This window comes from Colias eurytheme, chromosome 18, assembly GCF_061535395.1.
Source record: "Colias eurytheme isolate Ceu_HAF_F1 chromosome 18, ilColEury1 Martin Lab GWU primary, whole genome shotgun sequence".
In the NCBI taxonomy this organism is placed as follows: domain Eukaryota; kingdom Metazoa; phylum Arthropoda; class Insecta; order Lepidoptera; family Pieridae; genus Colias; species Colias eurytheme.
In genome coordinates, this window is record NC_142997.1 from 9,347,596 (window position 1) to 9,371,253 (window position 23,658).

General features: G+C 32.9%; 1 protein-coding gene across 4 annotated transcripts in view; it reads left to right on the top strand.

The window, feature by feature from the left end:
- The window catches only part of hth (Meis homeobox homothorax), a 264,474-nt gene that overhangs the window by 3,005 nt on the left and 237,811 nt on the right, over nt 1–23,658 (top strand). For all 4 annotated transcript variants that reach the window (XM_090112569.1, XM_090112571.1, XM_090112570.1 and 1 more), the window contains exons 2-3: nt 14,392–14,555; nt 17,798–17,939. In XM_090112569.1, the coding sequence (XP_089968695.1) occupies nt 14,392–14,555; nt 17,798–17,939 (306 nt within the window). The remainder of the gene's footprint in view (nt 1–14,391; nt 14,556–17,797; nt 17,940–23,658) is intronic.

The window sequence follows — 23,658 nt, forward strand, 5'->3', positions numbered from 1 at the left end:
ACAGTAGACGTTTTAAAATTTCATAGCAAACCGTAATAGAAAATGTAACGTTAATTATTGTGGTAATAAATGTCTAATATAAATTGTATGAAGTGGGTAAAATAGTAAGTAATAACTATTAATATTTCTTTATGCGTCTAATTATTTCAGAAACATATAGGTATAAAGATTTATAGATATTTGCAAACTTAGAAAATCATTTAAAAAGGTAACTCTACTTTTTAAATAAAACGCAAATGTTAATGTAATCTTACAGATTTAAAACACAATTACATAAAATTATACCTATTAAAATGTTCTTAGTGCTTAAAAATAACTAGGAAACGTTATGAATAGGTAATTAATATTAAAAGTAATAATATTTTTATTCATCTTCTCATTGGCGTAAAAATCTATATAATATATAAAACTCAAAGGTGTCTGATATAGTGATCTATCAACGCACAGCCAAAACCACTGGACGTATCGGGCTGAAATTTGGCATGCAGGTAGATGCTAGGACGTAGGTCGTAGGCATCCGCTAAGAAAGGATTTCCCGAAATTCTTGCGGGAACGGGGAAAAACGGGGATGCACATACAAAGTCGTGGGCGGAAGCTAGTTACATATAAAACATTATGATATATTTCATAAAAATAATACATTTTTCTTAGAATAATAATTAAAGAACTTTCAAAATCGGTTCGGTAGATTCCAAGATACAAACGAATAAAGTATAAACGTTCTTAGACGTAATTATCTGTGTATCTTATAACAAAACCTTCAAAATGTCTTTAAAAATATATATATAAATAGGTAGATACCTACCTACATAATAAAGAAAAATAAACATCGTATTCGAAACTATGGATTTTACTTGATATTTAAACACTAGCTTTTCGCCCGCGTCTTCGCCCGCGTTTTCAAAGGAAAACCCGCATAGTTCCCGTGGGATTTCCGGGATAAAACCTATCCTATGTGTTAAAACAAGGTTACCCTCTATATGTGTGCTAAATTTCATTATAATCGGTTCAGTGGTTTATGCGTGAGAACCATACATACATACATACATACATACCTACAAACCTTTCCTCTTTATAATATTAGTATAGATAGCTACAAGAATTACAATAATTTTCCAGTCATGTCAAAAACTTTTAAACATTCGTAAAACTAGGTACTTAGATAACTTTCCTATGTACAAGAATATAAAACAACATTCAAAATTTTAATTTCTACAATGTGTAAAACTCACAAAAATTGTTCCGTACTAATTACTTAATTAGAATGAAAGAAATAAATTAATTGTCATTTAAAACAACCACACAATATGACAATAAAAAAAAAACTTAAAAAATAATTGTTAAATTTACCTATACTTATTATACATTTTATAAATGTGCAAAAAAAGAAATTAGATATTAATGATTGATCAATGTTTACCGTAAAGAAAATGCATGGGAGAAATACAAAAACTTTTTGTTTGCACTAAGTTTATTTGCGTCTATATTTAATTTAAAAAACCTCACAAAAACCTCTCTAGACGTTATAATTGCTAATTTATTCGATCGTCTGTTGGTTTTCATTATTCTTTGCGAATTTTTTGGAGTCCGTCATTGTTTTTAATATGAACAGGTAAAGATATACAATAATGTAGAACTTCCCGGCGATTTTATTAGTTTTATATGTCTATGTAAAGGACTGACGGACGGACTTTATACTCAACTAGCTTACCGCCCGCTGCTTCGCCCGCTTTGTTTATACCTAATAAATTATATACTAAAACCTTCCTCTTGAATCTATCTATTTAAAGAAATCGGATCAAAATCCGTTGCGTAGTTTTAAAGATTTAAGCATACAAAGGGACAGAGAAAGCGACTTTGTTTTATACTATGTAGTGATTTTGACAAAACTTTAAACGGACAGATTTCATATACTACACTTATGAAAAATCGGTGACAATACAATAATTTCATGAGTTTAGGCGTGTTTTTTTGTTATTTTAATATTATAAATGCGAAAGTAACTCTGTCTGTCTGTTACGCTTTCCCGCTTAAACCTCTCAACCGATTTTGATGAAATTTGGCACAGACAATCTTTAGATCCTGAGAAAGAACATAGGCTACCTTTTATCAAAACACCACGCGGGCGAAGCCGCGGGCGGAAGCTAGTTAATACTTATAAATCTAGTAGATTAATTTAGTAGTTCTTTAGGCTTATAAATGTTGTAATAATGTGTCTAGGTATTTACCATTAACCTATAATATGAAGGTAGAATAGGTCATAACATATAATTAAGTACATACTTAACTTTGAGGAAAATTAAACTTAAAAATAACTTAATGAAATAGCTAATGTGCAATTAAATTTTCGTTTGAGTTTTATGATTTTAAAATGGCGCTTGGTTTTCAAACTCAAACATTTATAAGTTTAAAATAAAATGGGGTAGGTATATAATAGGTACGTAAGTGCTTTGAAATTTGTAGAAGACAAGAAATAATAACAAATAGAATTATAATAATATAATAATGAAAATTGTTTTTGTGTCTGTTTCATCAAGCAAAACCTACTTAATCTATGTTCAGATTTTCCTTACTTCTAGACTGCTGTTAGAAAGAGCTTTTAAATATTTTACACGTATATTGGTTACTAGCTTCCGCCCGCGGCTTCGCCCGCGTGGTGTTTTGATAGCCTATATTATGTTCTTTCTCAGGGTCTAAAGATTGTCTGTGCCAAATTTCTTCTAAATCTGTTGAGAGGTTTAAGCGGGAAAGCGTAACAGACAGACAGACAGAGTTACTTTCGCATTTATAAAATTAGTAGGGATAGGTATTATTAATTTTATTTATTAAATAATCCTAGATGTTATCCTTACTTACCTTAGGTACTTTTGTAGAGTCTCACCTTAATAAATTAATTTAATAGGTAACTAGTTTAATATTTTTGTCAAACTAATAGCTGCAAAGGCTAAATAGGTACGTTTAATTTTTAAATCCATACTTAATATTATAAATGCGAAAGTAACTCTGTCTGTCTGTTACTCAATCACGCCTAAACTACTGAACCAATTTGCATGGGTATGGAGATATTTTTATAAACGAGAAAGGTACCTTTTATTACCTACCTTTTATTGCCAAATATGTACCACGGTCGAAGCCGGGGCGGACCGCTAGTAATAGATAAATTTAAAGTGTGAAAATATAAATTTCAATTAAAATTAGTCGAACTGTTAATCTTCAAATTTTGTCTTTGCTCGTACCTACTTACTGATAGGTATTTAAAACGAAATAAATCATTTTCCATAGTATCTATATCGCTACGAAAACATATTTTATTTAGGGCTGATTTTTCAATCCTTGGTTAAAACTTATTCATCGAATAACGTATTAAAACTACCATTTCAAAAATGTATTCTAATTTTCCGTATTTGACAGTTTGTAGGTGACATTTTAATATGTTCGTGTAATATACTTTATTGGACGGATAAATTTTAACCAAGGATTGAAAAATCGGCCATTAAAATAGTAATATTACTAAGTTGTTTATATTCTTCAAACGAAAGTCCCAAATACTGGTCAATCCGTATCTCATTTATCACAATCTCCGTACACAATAAACGGCCGTAACGCAAAAGATACTGTTTTCATTAGTTGGACATAATGATATTTGCACTGTTCTCGTATTAAAATTCGTGGTGTAATAAAATTTTATTATACTGATAGGTTTTATTATCAATTTGGACGGCGATAATTCTGTTGTCCCGATAATGTGATATGGTATCTCGCTGGCTGAGCCGTTTTAGATATTGTTTAGATGTTTTTCTAGTGAAAATTGTGTTTTTCATACTTTGACGTAGGTATCTACTTACTTGATTAGTCTTTGGTATTCCATCCAATAGGGTCTTATTTGCGATTTTTAATAAGTAGGCATATCTATACGAATATGTTATAATAAATACCTGTTAAAATAACTGTGTTTTACTAGTAAAGTGCTAAAGAGATTTTGATAAAATTAATCTTATTGAATAAGACGGAAAGTAAAAACGTTCTTTGGTAAACTTTGATAAATAATTTATAAATATTAAAACTGAGTATAAAATTTGCGTTGATTTCTTTAAATACCTATCTTATTCTAAAAATAATTAAATCGTATTATTTTAAATTTTAATCAAAGCAATAATGCTCTACCTATCATTTTAACTGTAAAAACTTGTTCCGTGTTATCTATAAGGTAAGTTAGGAATAAAAATAGAAATATACTTAATATTTTATATTAAATACATGAAATAAAACCTTGCCTAAAAAGCTTAAGTTATTTATTTATTTTAAAATATTAAGTTTAAATTGTATTGACGTAATTATACACAAAAAATATCTAGATTCAGCCTTCAGGGTCTAAATAATAATTATAATATTGTAAAAAGCGCAACTATGGAGTTTCTTGCCAGTTCTTCTCCGTAGATACTGCTTTCCGAATCGGTGGTAAATGTTAAAATATGTTATAACGTTTCAAAAGTGCTTCTAGAAGAAGTCTATTGAATATAAATAAATGTTTGAGTTTGAGTCAAAATCGTAGATTATTACAAAAAACTATCTTGTTCTAATACTGAAATCATATTTTTTATTGCGTCAATATCTACAAAATAATTGATGCCGTGTAACTAAGATGAATTTATTTTATTAAAATATATATTGCAATAGCTAGACGTATTAAAATAATATATTAAAAGGTACTACTGGTCCGATTTGTTAAAAAAAAATTCTTTCGGTGTTAGATAGCCCATTTATCGAGGAAGGCTATAGGCTTTATATCATCACGCTAAGACCAACAGGAGCGGAGCACTGCGGGTAAAACCGCGGAGCACAAATTGTTGAAAATAAAACCGATACAAATGCGTAGGTACAACCCTAATAACTACTAATAAGCCTAATCTTACTTTCAAAGTTCCCTTTACGATTACTGTTAACGTAAAACCTAACATTAGAACTAAACATATTCTTGTTCAACAAATACATAAATAATTTTATTCGTCATTAATTCCAAGACGTCAATCTGCGGGTCGCTAACGGCCATTAAACTTATTATTGGCACTCACAGGAACAGTAAAGATAAAGCCGGTATTGTACAGATAATAAAAACATAAGTGACGTTCCAAAATGTATAGATTAAAAATGCCGCGGAGTGCAGTTTTGTTTTTAAATTGCGTTCCAAATTTAAACGTATAAATTCTAAAATTCTTATTTTGAAAATTGGAATGTTTTTCAAATAGCCGGGATATTAATAACATAGATAATGTAATGGCTATATCCATTATCTGAACCGCGCCTATTTTATACAATTTCTTTTATAAAATCTACTCGATAGATAAAATTACATAAGTTTGATAAATTATAATATAAAATAAACTGGTCATTCCGGTTTGGGACATTCGTATAATGTGTTCAGATAAATCTTTAGCTCGATCAAAGTTTGGTAGATAAATAAGTGTGATTATTTACTTTGAAATAATTTTAATGTTATCTGTTTTGAAGCGATTTAAAGTTTTTAATAGCGAGTAATATAAAAACTCGTATGTGTAGGGAATTAAGAAACTGTAGATCATACTTCACAACATAGTATAAAACAAAGTCGCCTTCTCTGTCCCTATGTCCCTTTGTTTACTTAAATCTTTAAAACTTCGCAACAGATTTTGATACGGTTATTTTTAATAGATAGAGTGATTCAAGAGGAAGGCTTTAGTATATAATGGATTAAGTTTTAGGCAAGGCGGGCGAAGCCGCGGGCGGTAAACTAGTATTTGATATAAAAGCGTGTTAAAATCTTAAAATGTGGTAATGTCAAAAAGTGTTCTTTCGTTAAAAAATGTCGGTTTCTTAAATACAATATGGTCGTGTTTATAGCCAGAGTGTCTGCGAAGCTTGTCTCGTATAATATAATTAGACACTTAACAGCTTGCCAATATAGATAATTTATTAGTCTGCAATTTAAATGTCGGAATCACAAATTTTTATTAACGCTTAAATCGCGGTACAATTTTAACGGGTCGTAATCTCCTGAAATTGGGCCAAATAACTATTGTTTACTGGTTTATAACTGTTTTCATTTGTGTATCTTTCACAAAGATTGATTTCAGAGAAAAATGTCACACAAACATAAGTGCACGGAATATTATAACAAAATATACCTACATTGTCTTTAACTGAATAGGAAGTTCCTGGCCATAGAGCTATTTTTTTTTCTAAAACATAAAAACGAATAACCTAAAACGGATGACCGTCGCTTTCCGAACGCACCTACATATTTGTTATTTAAATTTCGATCTTCCATTCCATTTTTGAATTTGGATTCGCAAGCGAACCGCTCTAGATGCGTCTTCGCATACCGACAGCCTCGCTGAGAAACAGACGTGTACAATTCTCACCCTTATTTTTATACAACACGGGATAAATTAGCATACACCTATAATAAGTAACGTCAGTGTCATTATGTCGCCCGTACTTATGGCTCATTGTTTTATTCGTAGCGCGTTCCTTTTTCAATTTGAATATCGCTGTTCATTTTAGAATTGGTGTTCTGTAGACGCCTTAATTGCGCACTTTAGATTCAGAGCTAATTCGTTAATTTGAGACTTTATTGTAAGCGAATGTTAAAACATCCTTTTAAGGTGCTCTTAGTGAATTCATAATTGTGTTGACTCTAATCGTTTGTCATAATTTTTGCGATTCTAGCCGCGTTTGTTTCGGATACGAGTACCTTGTACTTATTGTGAAGTATTGAGTGTACTGTTTTAAGGAGTGAAGGTAGGCGTAAAGTAGTTAACGCCATATTTACTTTACTAGAACCTTAAAGGGATATTCGCAATGATTTTGTGTTTTGTAATCTCGCTTGAAACAAAACTTTTAAAGAAACCGTATAATTTATACTTTAAACTAGGCAGGTATGTTCAATCATATATTATGTAAAATAACTGATCACGTAGATAAATATAAAACAATAACCTACAACGATATTCATTTGTTATTATCGACAAGGCATTCGCAAATACATGTATCTGTTCATTTTCCCAGCCGAATCCTAGAAATCGCGCTAATCTCTCGCAGGAACATGTTCACATTCATGTCGCGTTATTTCTCACAACAGAGTACGCGTTGTTTATCGAATGTAATTCCTCTAATACGTCAGATACATTAAATAATATTAATTGAAGCGAGATGATTCAGCTGTTTATCGGCCAAGGGTTGGAAGGACAATGAACGTTGGCCGGCGCGCGGAATGCGTTCGAATTTAGAATTTTTTTCGAATTCAAAATGTTGGCGCCTATTTTGTATTTTTGTCGATAACGAGGTTTGAAATTGGAATCACGTCGGTTTGTTTAGTGGCGATTAACGGTGTTCCATTGACAGTGATTTTATTGAGCACCCAATTATCGTTGTTTTCTCTATTAAGAATGAGATGTTTTACCGTCGTTAATCCGTCGCTTGTCGCAGGTGCAGGGAGAGATTATTTTTGTATTGTTTTGCAAATAGTTGGGTGTTTCATTAATTGTGTATGTATTGGCTGGGTTGTTAGCACCGGGTCACGGCGGTCACACGGGGCGATGACCAGATTATTACTGACTATCCACTACGCACACAAATCCTTTAAATGTCCTCTTAAGAATATTTATAAGTATCTCGGGATGTTCGTAATGAAATAATTTGCGCTCCAATCAGCGGGTGGTTTTATCGTGGAATTAATTGACTGTTTTTATTTTAAATAATAATTTATTGAGGAAATTGTATGTTTACTGTAGACGTATTTATATAAATTCTTGTTTCTGAAAAAAAGACGGATTTTAAACATATTAAACAGATTCGCGTTAAACTACATTCTCAATTAATATTTACAAGTATATACCTACTTTGTTTGTAAAACATTCACAGTGGTATATAATTTTTAAATGTTTACACAAATCAAATTCAAAGATTTATTGCTTTCAAGCTAGGGCTAAAATCTAGATTGTTAAAAATAGACGATCAAAAGGATACTGCAATAGAACTCTTGCGTAAAGTAAATGTTGTTTAGAAACGTGTCAGTTAAAGAATTCGGCTTTAAATAGTCAATCAAGAGTCGGTGTGGCTAATCTTATTCACACACACACAATAGAGGTAACGAACGGACAAACGGACAGACACGATAATAAGACGCGCGTGGGCGGCTTTATGTCAACGTTATTTATGATGAGGCAGCTTTTCTATTTTTTTTTCAAACCAACACCGGCCGTTAAGATGAGTTTTTAAAATTAGAACAGCGAACGTTAACTCTAAGAAGTAAGAATTGTTTTATTCAATTTTGAAAAACGAATTTCAAGCTAATGATCGCTGGCCGGTCACATTTATGAAAGGAATGATTTTTGAATTCAATTCGAATTTATATTTGGAACGGACGACGAGAATCCTTAACAAATATTTTGTTAGCAAAAGGAAATCGTTATCTACACGACGGAATATTTACGTAAAATCTGACTAAGAAACTGTCCCGGCGATAACCGTATCTGGGTTCATATGCCAGCTATTGACCCCACTGTTTACAATTTTACAATATAAATATATACGCGAATGATAACTAGCATCAATTTGTAAATTTAATCTAAGGCTGAGGTTAACGGTCTATTAAAACATAATTAATTTTAATCGCAAGCCGATGATGTAAAACTCTGAAGTGACCCTTTAAATTTTATTATTTTGATACACTATTTATTGAGTAACACACATTTATAATATAAAGCGCCTAGTCATTGTTTTAATGAAAGTCCACACGTTTGTGGGCTAAAAATTAAAAATGTTACAAGTTTACAACGTAAAGCTTTCATCGGTTACCTTAAAACAAGCATTAACGTGCTGTTTTATACTTGAACGATAAATCTGATCGCGAATTGAATATGTCCGAACATCGTCTGTGTATTTTTATTGAAAACATTCGCTTCGTAGAAATGAATTGTAATGGTTTACTTCAAAACAGCCCGTTGGCGGGAAGCTTTGCCGTGACTCTCAATTTTGTATCCATTAAAAAAAGAATAAATGCAAATTCAAAATAAAAGTATTCTATGGAACGGTCCAAGAAGCTTATATCTAATACACTGGAGATTTGTGAAAGGGATAAAAAAACATACAGGCGTCATTCAAGGTCATATTTTCTTGTTACAAGTTAATGTTCATACTGAAATCTCCAGTGTATTAGATATTATATATAAGCTTCTTGGAACGGTCATAAAACGTTATTCGCGTTTAATTTTCGAATATTGGAACGCGGATTCGAATGAGAACTTCAAGTGCGTATTACAGACTACAGTACGAGTTAGTAATTAAGGTGGGTGCGTTCGGAAATCGGTTTATTGACACGTGTTAGTGTTGGTCCCTATGCGGATGAGCAAATGGAATAATGGTCGTCTGGGCCCGCATCCGCTCGGATACTTGCAACGATACAATTTTTCAATTAAATACACCAGACAGAAGATCCCTAATAGGTGTCGTTAAGACGTCGTGTGCCCGATTTTCGATCCGACTCCGTAACGAGGCCGTTTTATTAGTATTTATGGTTCGAAACGGAACATTCTTTGCTATGAATGAATCGGAATTTACGACTAGCGCCTGCAATGTTATGCTGATAAATTTAATCGGTCGATGTCAATGTGGTTTATAAGGGTGTAGAGACGCATCTCGATTCGGCCGTATAACAGGTAATATAACCATTTTCTAAGTTTTACGGTACACGCGGTTGTAAAATCAGATAGCGTCGCATGTATTGATTTATTCCGTCGATTTAAATGATGAAGTCGCTTAATTGTAAGGAGATGCGTCACTCGGAGTGACTAAACAAAAGTTGAGACTATTAAAATAAGTTAACACCGTTATTTTATCAAATAGACGTGTTTTGAACATGATCGTCGTTGGATATCGATGCGTAATAGATCTAAAGTAAATAAATGTGATTGTAAAAAAGTATTTGCGAAGATTGGCTAGGTCTTTTATTTAACTTACATACCTATATAAAATTGCGTTGTTTCAAATATGTAGGTACCTACTTATTTATGTTCTTGAACTTGCACATTCTACGCACTGTTCCCCGTACGATAGTTTCATAGTAAGAACTTCAACGATTACTAACAAAAGACCATTCTATAATTATTATTAGGTATTTTCAACTATTATACATTATTCACTGTTGCTGGTCGCCCCAGACTGCCAGATGACACGGAGCAGGATAGACATACCGACTGTATCGTGTAAGACAGAGAGGGAACATCCTAAGGGTGGCGTTTGTCCCACCCCGTGTCGCTTACAAGTGACGTCTTTCCGACCGTCTGTGGAACCCTCTAGTTTTTATATACTCTATGCTTCAAACCATATATTTACCATCTATTTGTGTATCTACAATATCCTGAAGGTGATCTTCGAAACCACAAGCTTATGACTAAATATCACCGCAAAATTCGCAGAATCAACCTCCGCTAATCTCTCAGGAATCAGAAAAAATGGCCGCGCTTTACAATATTTAAATCGAGCGATTTATTTACAAAGGAACTTGATTATGATGAACCGACTGACGTGACTTATTCACTTCAATAACCGTTCGAAACTAAATAATTAAAAAATGCCTCACAAAATTTAATCACGACCGTAAAACAAATCGAAAAGCATACGGATCGCAAAAAGCCGCACCGAAACATATTACACCGAAGATTCCCTGCGAGAAAAAACCACAAGAATGTCATTTAAAAAAATTAAAACGTACGATACTTATTTTTTTCGTTCGCAAACCGAATGGGATAAAGGTTATCTCGGAAAAGGCGGGACGGAGCGATTCCATTTTTAAAACGTATCATTTAATTTTGGAACCGGCTTTCAAGACGTCAAAAGGTAGTCATTACATATTTTCGTAATATTTAATGGCTAGTTTTATTTTTTGGGGATGGGGCTTAGTTCCACAGATAAGCAATTCGAATTTGGAACGAATACATTTATCCAGTTGTATGTATACGTCACAACATTCGATTTTTAAGTGTTGTGTTAGTTTTTTATTAATTTGTGAGCGGTATTAATGGTTTTTGTCAAAACTACGGGAATGTAGAGACACCACATGTAAGACTGACGCATGTGTCATTTAAACATATGTGCATAATTAAATAAATTAATATCTTATAACATCGCTGTTACATTGATTAATTTGCATTGTAAGTTTTTAAAATGATTTTAGGTCATTGCCGTGTTTAAGATAGGGGTAATTTGAATTTTCTAGCATAGATTTAGGGAAAACCTGTTTTTACTTATTGACTATTGAGTTATATAATCAATCGTAAGAATGTGATGAATTAATCATGATGGCGGAATGCGAAAGTGTTCATTTAAATAACTTAATAGTTGATTTGATCAATTTTGAAAATAACTTACTAAGATGGATTGTAGGTATACCATAAATGTTAAAATCACAAATGAAATGTAATTACTAATTAGTAATTTTCCATACAAAAGGTTACTTTCTCAACTTTGCTACGCTCTTTAAGTAGGCACTTAAATCATATGTGATTTAATAAATACTAATATCAAGCACATTTATGGTCTCATAAAATTATTAAACCCGTCGATACCATTGTTTCTTAGCCAATAAAATGATGTAGTCTTGACGCCATATTCATTTAGAGCTACAGTTAATCGTGCTTATAGAAACTGCCTTATGTTATACATGATACGGTTGAAATTTGCATAGCAATATTTGTGGTATGTTTGTGAATCGTCAACATATTAATTGTAATGTAGTTTAAAGTGCGGTCTCATGTTCCTTATTACAATGGGATAGAGTTGTAATTCGCGTGATATGTGTGTGGTTTCAATATAATGATTTATTGTTGGTTTTGATGACTGCGATTACTAGGACTAGGAAATGTAGGTACTAGGCTTTGCGACCCGGTTTTGCTCGTAAATTGATTTTTGCTTCATACATGTAGAGACAAATTTCAAATATTTTCAGTATTAACAAGAAATACTAAGATAATTTTATACCTACAAGCAGGTTTTAAATTTATCTAACAACTAGCTGTGCCCCGCGGTTTCATTGCTCTGCTCCTGTTGGTCTTAGCGTGATGATATAATAGCCTATAGCCATCCTCGATAAATGGGTTATCTAACACCGAAAGAATTTTTAAAATCGGACTAGTTAGTATTTCCTGAGATTAGCGCGTTCAAACTGCAAACAAACAAACTCTTCAGCTATATAATATTATTATAGATATCAAATCAATAAGTATGTAATTTTTAAACTTTTACAAGGTATGTTATTGATGTTTTTGTCACTTAAACAGCGTGAAATCTTAAAAAAAACAAATAAAATTCTTAAGTAGTACCTACCACAATAAACTGTACTTACAGAAAACTATTGTTTAAACAAAATACTTCAATGGAAAGAACGAAATGATAGGTTACAAGTTATAAAAAGTTCAAAGTAAAAACTATGAAATTATAAGCCAATACCTACAACATATGAATAAGTAAGATCTAGGCACCCTATTGTATGCACTACCTATAATAGGAAACCTAATTGTAGGTAGTTAAAAGGTATAGGTATTGCTAACACCCGGTTAAGTATAGGGTTACCGGGTTCAATCCCCAACAGGAGTATTTTTATTATATAGGAAATATTGAAATTTAATACCTAAAAGGCATGGCTAGTTTTTAAATTAAGTATGTACTAAGTATTTAACAAAGTTGGTAATAAAAAAAATAATACTAATCGAGTTGAAACCTAGAATTTGTTTTACTAGACCTATGTGCAGGTATAACGGTATATAATATTAAAAAAAAAACATAAAATATATAAAAAAAACATTATTGTTGGTATTAATTAGGAATAAACTGTACATACTTTTGAAGAACAATAGTATACAATAGTTACTAAAAGCTGTATTGTAATGGATGCGATCGCGTCTCCCTGATAGTCGATAATAGTGGGGTAGGCGTCAAATTTAAACAGTAAAAGGGTCCTACAGGTGTGTAGGATCGATACAAAAAAGTGCCAACTCATCAAATTTGATGGACCGGTGTTTTTTATGAAACGTCATGTCATTACTGTAGCTATGGTATTTCACGAAAATGATATATTTTAAATGTGGCTTAGGGTTGGGTTCATCGGAATGTGTTTAGCCGTTTGGTAGATTAAATTTGCCACGAGCCTCTACAAAGATATTAATATAGATGTAAGTTTCTAAACCTAACTGTTACAAGATTTGTGTGTTATATGATAAAATAGTTTACGACCGTACGATTTAAAACTTCCGGAACACAATCGTTTCATAAAAATCAACTCAGCCGTTTCGTAGTTGTTTACTAACACAATGAGAATTTACGCACCAATCTACATAGATAATCTGAATCTATATACATATAATAATAAATCTGTAGAATGGTCAATTCTGTACATTGAAAATATTGAAAAAATAAATAGCAGGGGGTGTTACTGGATCGATACCAAACCCAAATATGTGATAAAAAAATTTTTTGTCTGTCTGTCGGTATGTTCAGGCATCACGTGAAAACTAACGGTTCGATTTCGATGAAACTTGGTATAATTATGCCTTATTATCCTGGGCATAAAATAGGATGCTTTTTATCTCGGAAAAATACGTAGAAAAACAATAAATCTTAAAATTTCTTAATTTTTCCGCGCGTACGGAGTCGCGGGTGATAATATAGTCAAAAATAGTTACAATCAAACAATCCACAGCTTCACAATAAAAAAACAAATTTCCATTAGTTTTAATTGCGCTGAAGATGTTTAACCCTAAAAGCCTCCAAGCCTTAATTGATGGTTCGATGGGAGATACAGCTACATGACTCGCTCTTACTATGAATATTCAAATTGCTTTTTGTTTAATTGTTCTACGCGTAAAAGCCAATGTTAATGCAGATCGCTTGATACAGATTTTGGACTTAATAAAAGAAGTAAGAAAATAATCGGTGTACATACTAAATACTAAACTCCTCCTTTTTTTGAAGTCGGTTAATAACTGCAATAGAGAAAAACAATAAAGAAGTGTGTGTGAAATGAATCTGCCCCGTATCTCAAGGAGTAATATTGCAAACATTCGTCTTTAAATTATAATTTATTGAAACATAATATGTAAGTACACTATATATCTTCTACCAACTCACTTCAACATGTCTAATTCATTTAAAAAACAAGTTAACCTCCAAACTCTACATTTGGATTCAATTCTTCACCTAGTCAGACAACATAATCAAACCAACTCAACACACACACATCCAAACCAACTCACTCTCTATATATCGAACTAACTCATGTTTACACATACACACCTACATGTATATTAACATATAAAGCCTGCTAATATCCAAATTAACTCATTATTTATATGTTTACAGTACGACGAAAGCCTCCACGGCGGGGGCTACATGGAGGGAGGGATGTACCACGAACACAGGCTGTCGCACCCCCACATCCCCCCCGTGCACTACCCCCCCGCGGCGTCGCACGCGCTGCCCGGCGAGCCGCTCGTGCACAAGCGCGATAAGGACGCTATATATGGGTGAGTTGGTGGTAACGTGTGTTCTGTATTCCGTAGGTTGTGGTAGACAAACTAAATAAGTTGGTGACATGAGTTAGTTACAAATTGAGAGTTAGATAGCACGCTAATATCTATGTATGGATGAGTGAGTGGTACTGTGTTCTGTATTTCGTAGATGAGTGAGCTTAGCAGGTAACATGAGTTAGTTAACTATCTAATAGTTTTTTTAATAAGATGTGGTAGAAGGGCGCTATTTAGGTAGGTATGTATATGGTAGAGTGTTGTCTGTATTCCGTAGGTGAGTGAGCTTAGCTGGTAACATGAGTTGATTGACTAATAGTAGATTATTATAGGGTGCTAAAGTGTGTTCTGTATTCCGTAGATGAGTGAGCTGAGCTTTCAATTAGTTATAAACATGAGTTGGTTTTAAATTGCGGAGTTTCTATTGGACAAAGACGCTATTCTCTATTAATGGGTGAAGAAAATTAAATTATAGTTATCTTTGATGCATAATGATGTTATTTGGTGAGTCAGTTTGATAAAAAAACGATTGTATAAAATAATAAATATTTTGATGGACAATTGATGTGTCAGGGAAATTATCAATTATGATAGTGATTAATTATAATGAGGTGTCAGTGATACCTACTAATATTAATAAACAAACCTTGATAATATAGTTTACAAGCCGGGTTTGCTTGCGCGCTTGAATATTAGCTATCTGTATATAAACATATAACCAAAATAGCCATAGGAGTTTGTGACATATAGGTATGCTTATGAGTCGTCACATTTTTTTAAATTTATTTTTTTCTTTTACCCATTTATTACCTAATCATTTAAACATTGTTATTATTATTTATTTACATTAAAAAACTTAACACAAAGTGACACACCTATTATAAAAATAACAACCACATCTATAAATGTTGTTTTATGATAGAATAGAACCCACGGCCTTCCCACTGAGCCATATCTCCATTAATGACAGTATTAAATGATATTAAGTATATCAACAATGTTTTCGTTAATCCATAATCGCACCCATATGCACAGTAGCTTATCAGTTATCACTGATAACGATAAAAAGTAAAATTCAAAAACACAAGATTATAGGTGGCATAGATTTTTGAAATGTAGGTTCATGTAATATTTGATTCTAAAGGTTGTTTGGCTGATGGAGAATGCTGTGTAGTTATAGGGCCGTTTTTGGGTTTTTTATTTGAATAATATTTGCGTTTAGTTTTTATAAGTATTTAAATTAACATTTGAAACAGATAAAGTTGTTTATGTGAAAAATAAAAGGCATTTAGATTATTGGCTACCTACTTACTTTTTCCATTATTTTAAATATGAATTGAAAAATATGAATTGTATCCAATACAAAACGACATATCTATACTAATATTTTATAGAGGAAAAGTTTGTATGTATGTATGTATGGATTTCACGCATAAACTACTGGACCGATTTTGATGAAATTTGGCACAGATAATCTTTACACCCTGAGAAAGAACATAGGCTACCTTTTATTGCGAAATATGTACCACGGGCGAAGCCGGGGTGGACCGCTAGTATAAAATAAAATTGGGATGCTGGTCTCATACTTACATCTGATATAATTTGTATGTATGTATGTTTATTTCTATCAAAAATACAATCCTCTATTTGTATAGTATAAATTAAGTGACGTCACTTATCATTTTAACGATGTACTCGTTTAATTGTAAACGTATAATTAAGTTACTTAATTTAATCAACCTAAGTGCCTAGACAAACAAGTTATTCTAGTATTTATGGTAATTAAATTTCAAAACTACTTGTTAAGTAACTAAGTTAGAACTAAGTATAAATCTTATTTAAATATGACAGAGGTGTGATATCTGCGGATCATCTCGGTTATCTGATCGAAAGTTGTCGAGCCTTTTGTGGTGTGAGTGATCGCGGGAGAAACATAAGTTTATAGAGTTGTTTTATGAGACAATGGTATTGTTTACGTTTTTTGGTAGGATGTAAAATTTTTAATATTTTTGACGTGATAATTAGGTATTTTATGTAATTCTTGTCTAGTAAGTTTTAGGTTAAAAAAGTATATATATTGTGTAAGAGTTAGTTTCAGCAGTTTCAGCTAGTTTAGCGGAATCTGATGGTAAACCAGACGAGTAGAAAAAATATCTACCTATCTAGGTAACTAGATATTAAATATGTGTTAATCACACATTATTATTTCGAACAGATATTGACCAATGTGCTCACTCGCACATCCTTATTTTAATTATTATCAACATTACGGTCTTAATTACTATTTTTATTTGTATAAAAAAATCGTCAATTGTATTTCACAAAATCACCTATCAGCCATTTAAATCTCATCAAAATCGGTCCATCCATTTGTAACATTTACTACAACAAACTTATACACATTGTCCGCTGTCACTCGCGCCACAATAGCGATTTTATCACATCACGTGCGATCTCCAAGTTATCTGAATGCTCAATTATTAGTTTTATAGCGCATTAGTATAGATAATCTCGATTTTGTGACCTTTGTACACTTGCACTTTGGTTTTTCACTTTTAAGAGAGATTGTTTTGTAAATTCGATAGGTTTTAGATTTCTTTGGATTATATCATAAGTCATAACAATTGATAATGGAGTAAGGTTGTAAGCGTGACAGTAGATGGTACCTATAGCAAAAAGTATTTTTTAAGCTATTGCATAGCTTCTATCGCGGGCCTTGAGCGCGGGGACCGAATCGAGAAATTCCGTAACGAAAAAACCTCACGCTCCCCACTCCGACGGGCTCGGAGGTGTGGCTTGAAGGCATAGCATGCAATAGCTTTACCGCGGCAGTCCCCGAGTGCCACACGTCTTTTTTTGTATTTGAATGGAAATTATATTGCCTACTTGATACAAAAGACATCATGTTAAATGTAATTCAAATTGAAGTGGATACACTTAATTTATTGACTCTTATTTTTATGTATTTATGCTACAACAACTAGCTTTTTGCCCACAGCTTCGCCCATAGTCAAAGGGATCGGGACTATGTATCTATATGTTAATCCAGTTCCGGTTACCAAATTTCATGAAAATCGGGTCAGCAGTTTTTTACTGAAGGAGTAACGAAAAACTCTCGCATTTATAATATTAGTAGGATTAATTACAGTAAATATACTGCATCAGAGTAATAACTCTGCAGTTATGCTTTCCACCATTGTATTCTTCTCTTGGTTATGATCTAACTCTACTCCTGCCCCCAGGCACCCCCTGTTCCCCCTGCTGGCGCTGATCTTCGAGAAGTGCGAGCTAGCCACCTGCACCCCCCGGGACCCCGGGGTCGCGGGAGGGGATGTCTGCTCGTCGGAGTCGTTCAACGAGGATATTGCGGTTTTTAGCAAACAGGTTGGTGTTTTTTTTTAATAATATTTTGGCGAATTATTTGATATTTTATAGAGTTATCGCAGATTTCAGCAATTTTACAGCGCGAGCTATGATTTCTGACAAAAACTAAACATGAAAACGAATGTTTTAATGATAGGTGGGTTTTAAGGACAGATTAAACTTGCTATACCTACATATGCAATTTAATTGATATAATGTATAGGTTGTTTTTAGATAATACGCTTTTCAAATGTCACAATTTTTAGTTAACAGATTCATTTTTATTTGTTTTTAATAAAAATTTTCAAAAGTGGTAGAGTGGTTTTTGATTATCTTTGATTTTGATAATAAGTTTTAAAGAAGAACTGGACCTACCTACTTGATACTTCATGGTGTTTTTCCGTAAATTGGGCTTAGTTTTTTTTGTGTTGAGAAAAGAACTTATAATATTAGGTATTAAAATTTTGATAAATAAATTCATCGTGTCCAAAAAATAAAAAACAAAAACGGGGAAAACCTGTATATCCTGGCATTATCTCTATAATCTTTGGCATTAGCTTTATCTGTGGAATCTAAGTCAGGTAGAGCCCCTTACATTTTTGGAAATACCAATGATTTTGAATCTGTGGAATTACATATTTAAAACGAAAATACTCATCCCTATGGATTATCTGTATAACAGATAAGTAATTGTCTATTCATATCTGCATCATAATCAACGATATTAAAAAAAGAATCCTTCAGTTACAAGCATAAAGCTTTTTCACTCTAAAATGCAAAATTAGACGAGACGGAACCATAATAAAAATCCCTGCAAACCAATACGATTCCACACGGACCCATTTAGAAAGGAAAATGATTCGCGAGCCTGGCTGAATAACTTTGTGCACCTGCCTCCATTACCCATCAGAATTAAAAAAGAAAAAAAGAACGCCAACGCATTCGAAATTCGAATATTAAAATGTCGCGCGCAAAATGGCGGACGTAAATCAACAACGGCAATTTCTTCAATGCCTTTAATAACTATAAAGCAAAATTAGCAACGGTAAATCTGTTATCGACTATTGATTGTTACGCTTATTTGTAGTTCTGATTCAATTTCATCTCATTTGTACCGTGAGCTAAATTAATTTTAGTATGCCAATCGATTTGACGCGAATGTAAAATTTATATTAAACTTTTATTTGTACACGCGTTGAAACATATTAGTTTATTTTAATGTCTGAAACTTCGATTATGTTTATGCGTAGTAAATACAAAAAAAAAACAACTTTCAATTTCTTAACAAGACAGACTACGTGTTCTTTATAATCTGTATGCTGTTAAAAGCATACAATTGCGGTTACAAGCCGATAACATACATTAGCGACACCTATTATTGAAACGAAAAAAGCCCCAAAACGCCGCAAAATGGAGTCATTTTGTGGCCGTTCGATTGAAACTGGTAATCTGGCAGACCGACAATCAACGGCTCTATAATTTCCTTATAAATTTATTAAACCACAAGTCTCCATTTTTTATTTGTATTCCAACAATACGCTAACAGGCGATGACATGTTGCGGTAGAATGCAATTTTAAAAAAGCTGTCACTCTCACATTAAAACGTCAAAATATACAAAAGCGGAAGTGTCATTGTCGAGACGTCCAAGTTTCACTTTTATAATGTGTTTATTTACTCGTTATCAGTCAAAGACACCACTGTGAGCTAATTATTGAAATTGTAATGCATTATAGTGTATTAATATCGTTACTGCGAGTCTGACCTTACGATAGCTCCGAGATAATGTCAGTGTCAGAGTACTGACCAGTTCACGTTTGTTTATGCTGGGTTGACTTAGGTTCGATAAATCGAGATTGTTGACATTTAATAACTTTAATTGTTACATAAATCTCAAGAAACGACTATCGGGTGACGGTAACCGATAATTGGGAAACATATATTTTGACGCCGCGGCCGTCACGTCGACCGTCACATTTATCGCCGGTTCCACATGTAACGTAAGCTAATCGCGTCTTTAATTACTTCAATAAAACGTTTATTGGTGGCGGTGGCACGTGAAATCGCCACAAAAAGAGATAAAGTTCGGACCTCCCTCTCTAGAACACTTTAATAAGCGGCGGACATAATTCATCGGCGCACGAAATAAATCATAAACGGTAAAGTGTTTATTTTCAACGTACTTAATCTTATATATAAAAATGAATCGCAAAATGTGTTGGTAAGCGCATAACTCGAGAACGGCTGAACCGATTTCGATAATAATTTTTTTATTATATTCCTTGAAGTACGAGGATGGTTCTTATGTAGAGAAAACGTAAATATTATGTACCACGGGCGAAGCCGGGGCGGACCGCTAGTATGTTATAAATTTATTTAAGTGGCACGCGGTATGATTGTGGAGTGATTGATATAGAGCTGTGCGATCGGTTTAGCTGCGATAGTGTCCCGCTGTCATCGATACAGTCGCCTCTGCGCCTGCCGCCTGCCGCCCTCCGCCGCCGCTCCGAGAGCCTCGCGCTAGCGCCGAATGTCAGCCGCGTTTTTATGACCCGATCTCGTATTTACTATCTCGACAATATTATCTAATTATAACTAACTTTACGACTGTTTTATTAACGCAACAGCTTTTATTATCTCTTAATGTGGTCAGGTATTGCGCTCATTATTAAATACTTGTCTCGCCATACGATCTGAATTTAATGAGACTATGCGCTCACTCGGCGAATGATAAAACACACGTGTGATATTTTAATGAACATTTGTCGTACACTGACTTAATTAACATAGAATAACGTAACACATAGTCGTCTCGACTGCTATAATCTTTGGAGCGAGAAATTAAAAGAGTGAAAAAATAACAAGTTCTTAACGTTCGTGGCTCGATCGTTTCTAAAGGCTTTTTTTGTACGTCGCTGTGAGCATCGATTAATAAAATATTTATGGAAAATCGCTACCGCATCGTCTCAAATAAGTGGCCGGTGTGTGATATTATATGGAAGCGTGTATAATGAAAAATAATTGCGGGAATGTTAATTGCCGATCGCCGTCGATGCGTGCGCGGGCGGACGGCGCGGTGTACGGCGCAGCGGAACGTTAGGAAAACTGTCTTTATTCGTGACGTCTTCACAAGGTCACGTTGCGTTTTTAATGCAATATCGACACTTGGAATAAGCTGTCATAAACGAAGCATTTGCTCTGGTATGCGCAAAATGCGACGGGAATAAGTTATTTTTTTACGCAGCCGTGTTAATTGGTTTGTAAAAACTCGATACCATTTTAGAATGAGCCGATTGAAGTATTAATTAAATTGTATACTATAGGTGTAATATGCAATAATTGTCGATGTATAAGTGTTATCGGTTCCCACGTACGCCACGCCGTATATCGATTTCATTAATTTTTATATCGATTTTATAAGTACCGGTTTTTTGAGGGATCTATCAAAATCCACAGCATCCGCGTTTTAAATTGATATCTAATAAATGTTCTGAATGATGTATTGAGTATTTGCGATTTGTTATGTCGAATTTAGATATATTTTTTTTATAAAAAACGTAAGCTTGCACGTGCCGAAGTTTAGCATAAAAATGGCTAAACCATGTCTGATGAAATTTGTTACAGATGAAATAAAATTACTTTTTGTAATTACTAATTATCAAAGTATATTTCTAGAAATGATTTCTTTTGTTTGGCTATTAACACAGACTATTTGAAATTTGAATTAAGATACATAAAAACTAGAGCTAACAAAGAACTAACAGTAAAATTGTCTGCACCGTTAAAACCGAACCAGCAATTGCGAATTAAATAAAAAATCGGCCAAGTGCGAGTCGGACTCGCGCACGAAGGGTTCCTAACTATAGGGACCCCCATTAATATGTTATTATTTTTAATTTTTAGTACATATTTGTTGTAATAGCGGCAACGGAAATACATCATTTGTGAAAATTTCAGCTTTCTAGCTATCACGGTTATACAGTCTGGATACAGACAGACAACGAAGTCTCAGTAATAGCTAATAGGGTCCCGATTTACCGTTTCGGTACGGAACCCTAAAAATTCACAAAAGATTTACGCACAGATAACAATAAAATGTTAATAAGTTCATTCATCAACGGACAGACGCGCCAAACTGATTTATAACATTTTTTATTAACTATTTGTTTAATTGTTTGTATGTATGTGTAACCACGTAATAAGGAAAATGATTGTAAACCTCGAATTATGATTTTATCGCAATTTATGATCATCAGATGTTTTGGATGTAATAGGTATAATTATAACATACATACAGACATTGTATTTTGTAATTAAAGTTTTTGCAAGTAAAATATGCATAACATAATATACATTGTTCTCACAACAATTGAATAAGACTTGTTTTAAATCCGTTAAAATGTGTTTTCTTATTTACATAAAATGAAAAACAAGAAAACACAACCTATTATTAATATTGTAATCAACATTGTTTCACTAATGCCAAAATATTTGACAAGCAAAACTAGAATTGAACCTTTGAGGTAGGTATATTATTATTTAGGGTAATTCAAAATCTCTGGTTATTTGTCACAAAATGTAACAACTATGAATGTATTAACAGTTAAAAAACTATTCAATAAATCAATAATAATCTTTTTTAAGATATAATTATAGTTCAATAGTTCCATAACAATAATAGTCTACTAATTATTATTAAAAATTCATTTATTAGTTATTCATTGCGTTGAATATATTTGCACATTAATTTGTCTTGAAATAAAGATGTTTCAGATAACAGTATGTTTGAAGAGATTTCAGTGTTTGTTAATTCGTGACGTGTTCATCTTCCTACAACTTATAATGATACAACATGCAATTAATATGAAATGTTGTGACAACTTTTTATAATCCTTTTTCTTAAAACAGATAACTTGCCCATAAAATTATACAGAGGGAACGAAAAGTGCGTTTTACTTACACATAAACTAGTATTCCGCCTGCGGATTTGCTCGCTTTGTCTTAACTAAATTATATAATAAAACGTTCCTAGAGAATGAATCTATCTATAAAAAAACTGCATCAAAATCCGTTCTAGTTTTAAAGATTTAAGCATAGGTACATACAGACGGATTCACAGCGACTTTGTTTTATACTATGAAATATTTTTGTTTTGTACTTTGTTTTATACTATGATCGAGTTTTTAATATCTTAACAATTTCAGAATTAAATTAAAATTGTCTAAGCTAACACAGGCCCTACATAGATGATACTTAGTTCAATTAAAGAATTCTTGCATCCAGATAACATTTGACATCATTGTAATGTTCCCACAAACAATTGGGAGTCAAAATGATTAGATCAACATACAAGCATTGTCCGTTTGTCTGTTTGTTTACATCTGTCGTTTAACAACCATTGTGTATTGTTGAGGGATTTGGCGCGCAATTTGACGACTATACCTCGGACGACGCGATGATCCATTTCACAAAATGGTGACGCAGCTGCGCAAGCGCATAATGCAATGAATTAACTGTTGTGCAGTTTTATTCTTTTGATTTGATGATGAATAATATATTTGATAAGATAGTTTGAAGTGTTTTAATTTTGTCTCTCGTCACCACTGTGTTAGAATATATGCTGTAACAACTATTTACCAAAATGAAATCTTTGTACTGATAAATATAAAGAATTACAAAGACACGTTGTATGTATGTATGTCATCGTTCACCAAGCTCAATATCACTTAACTAATAATATT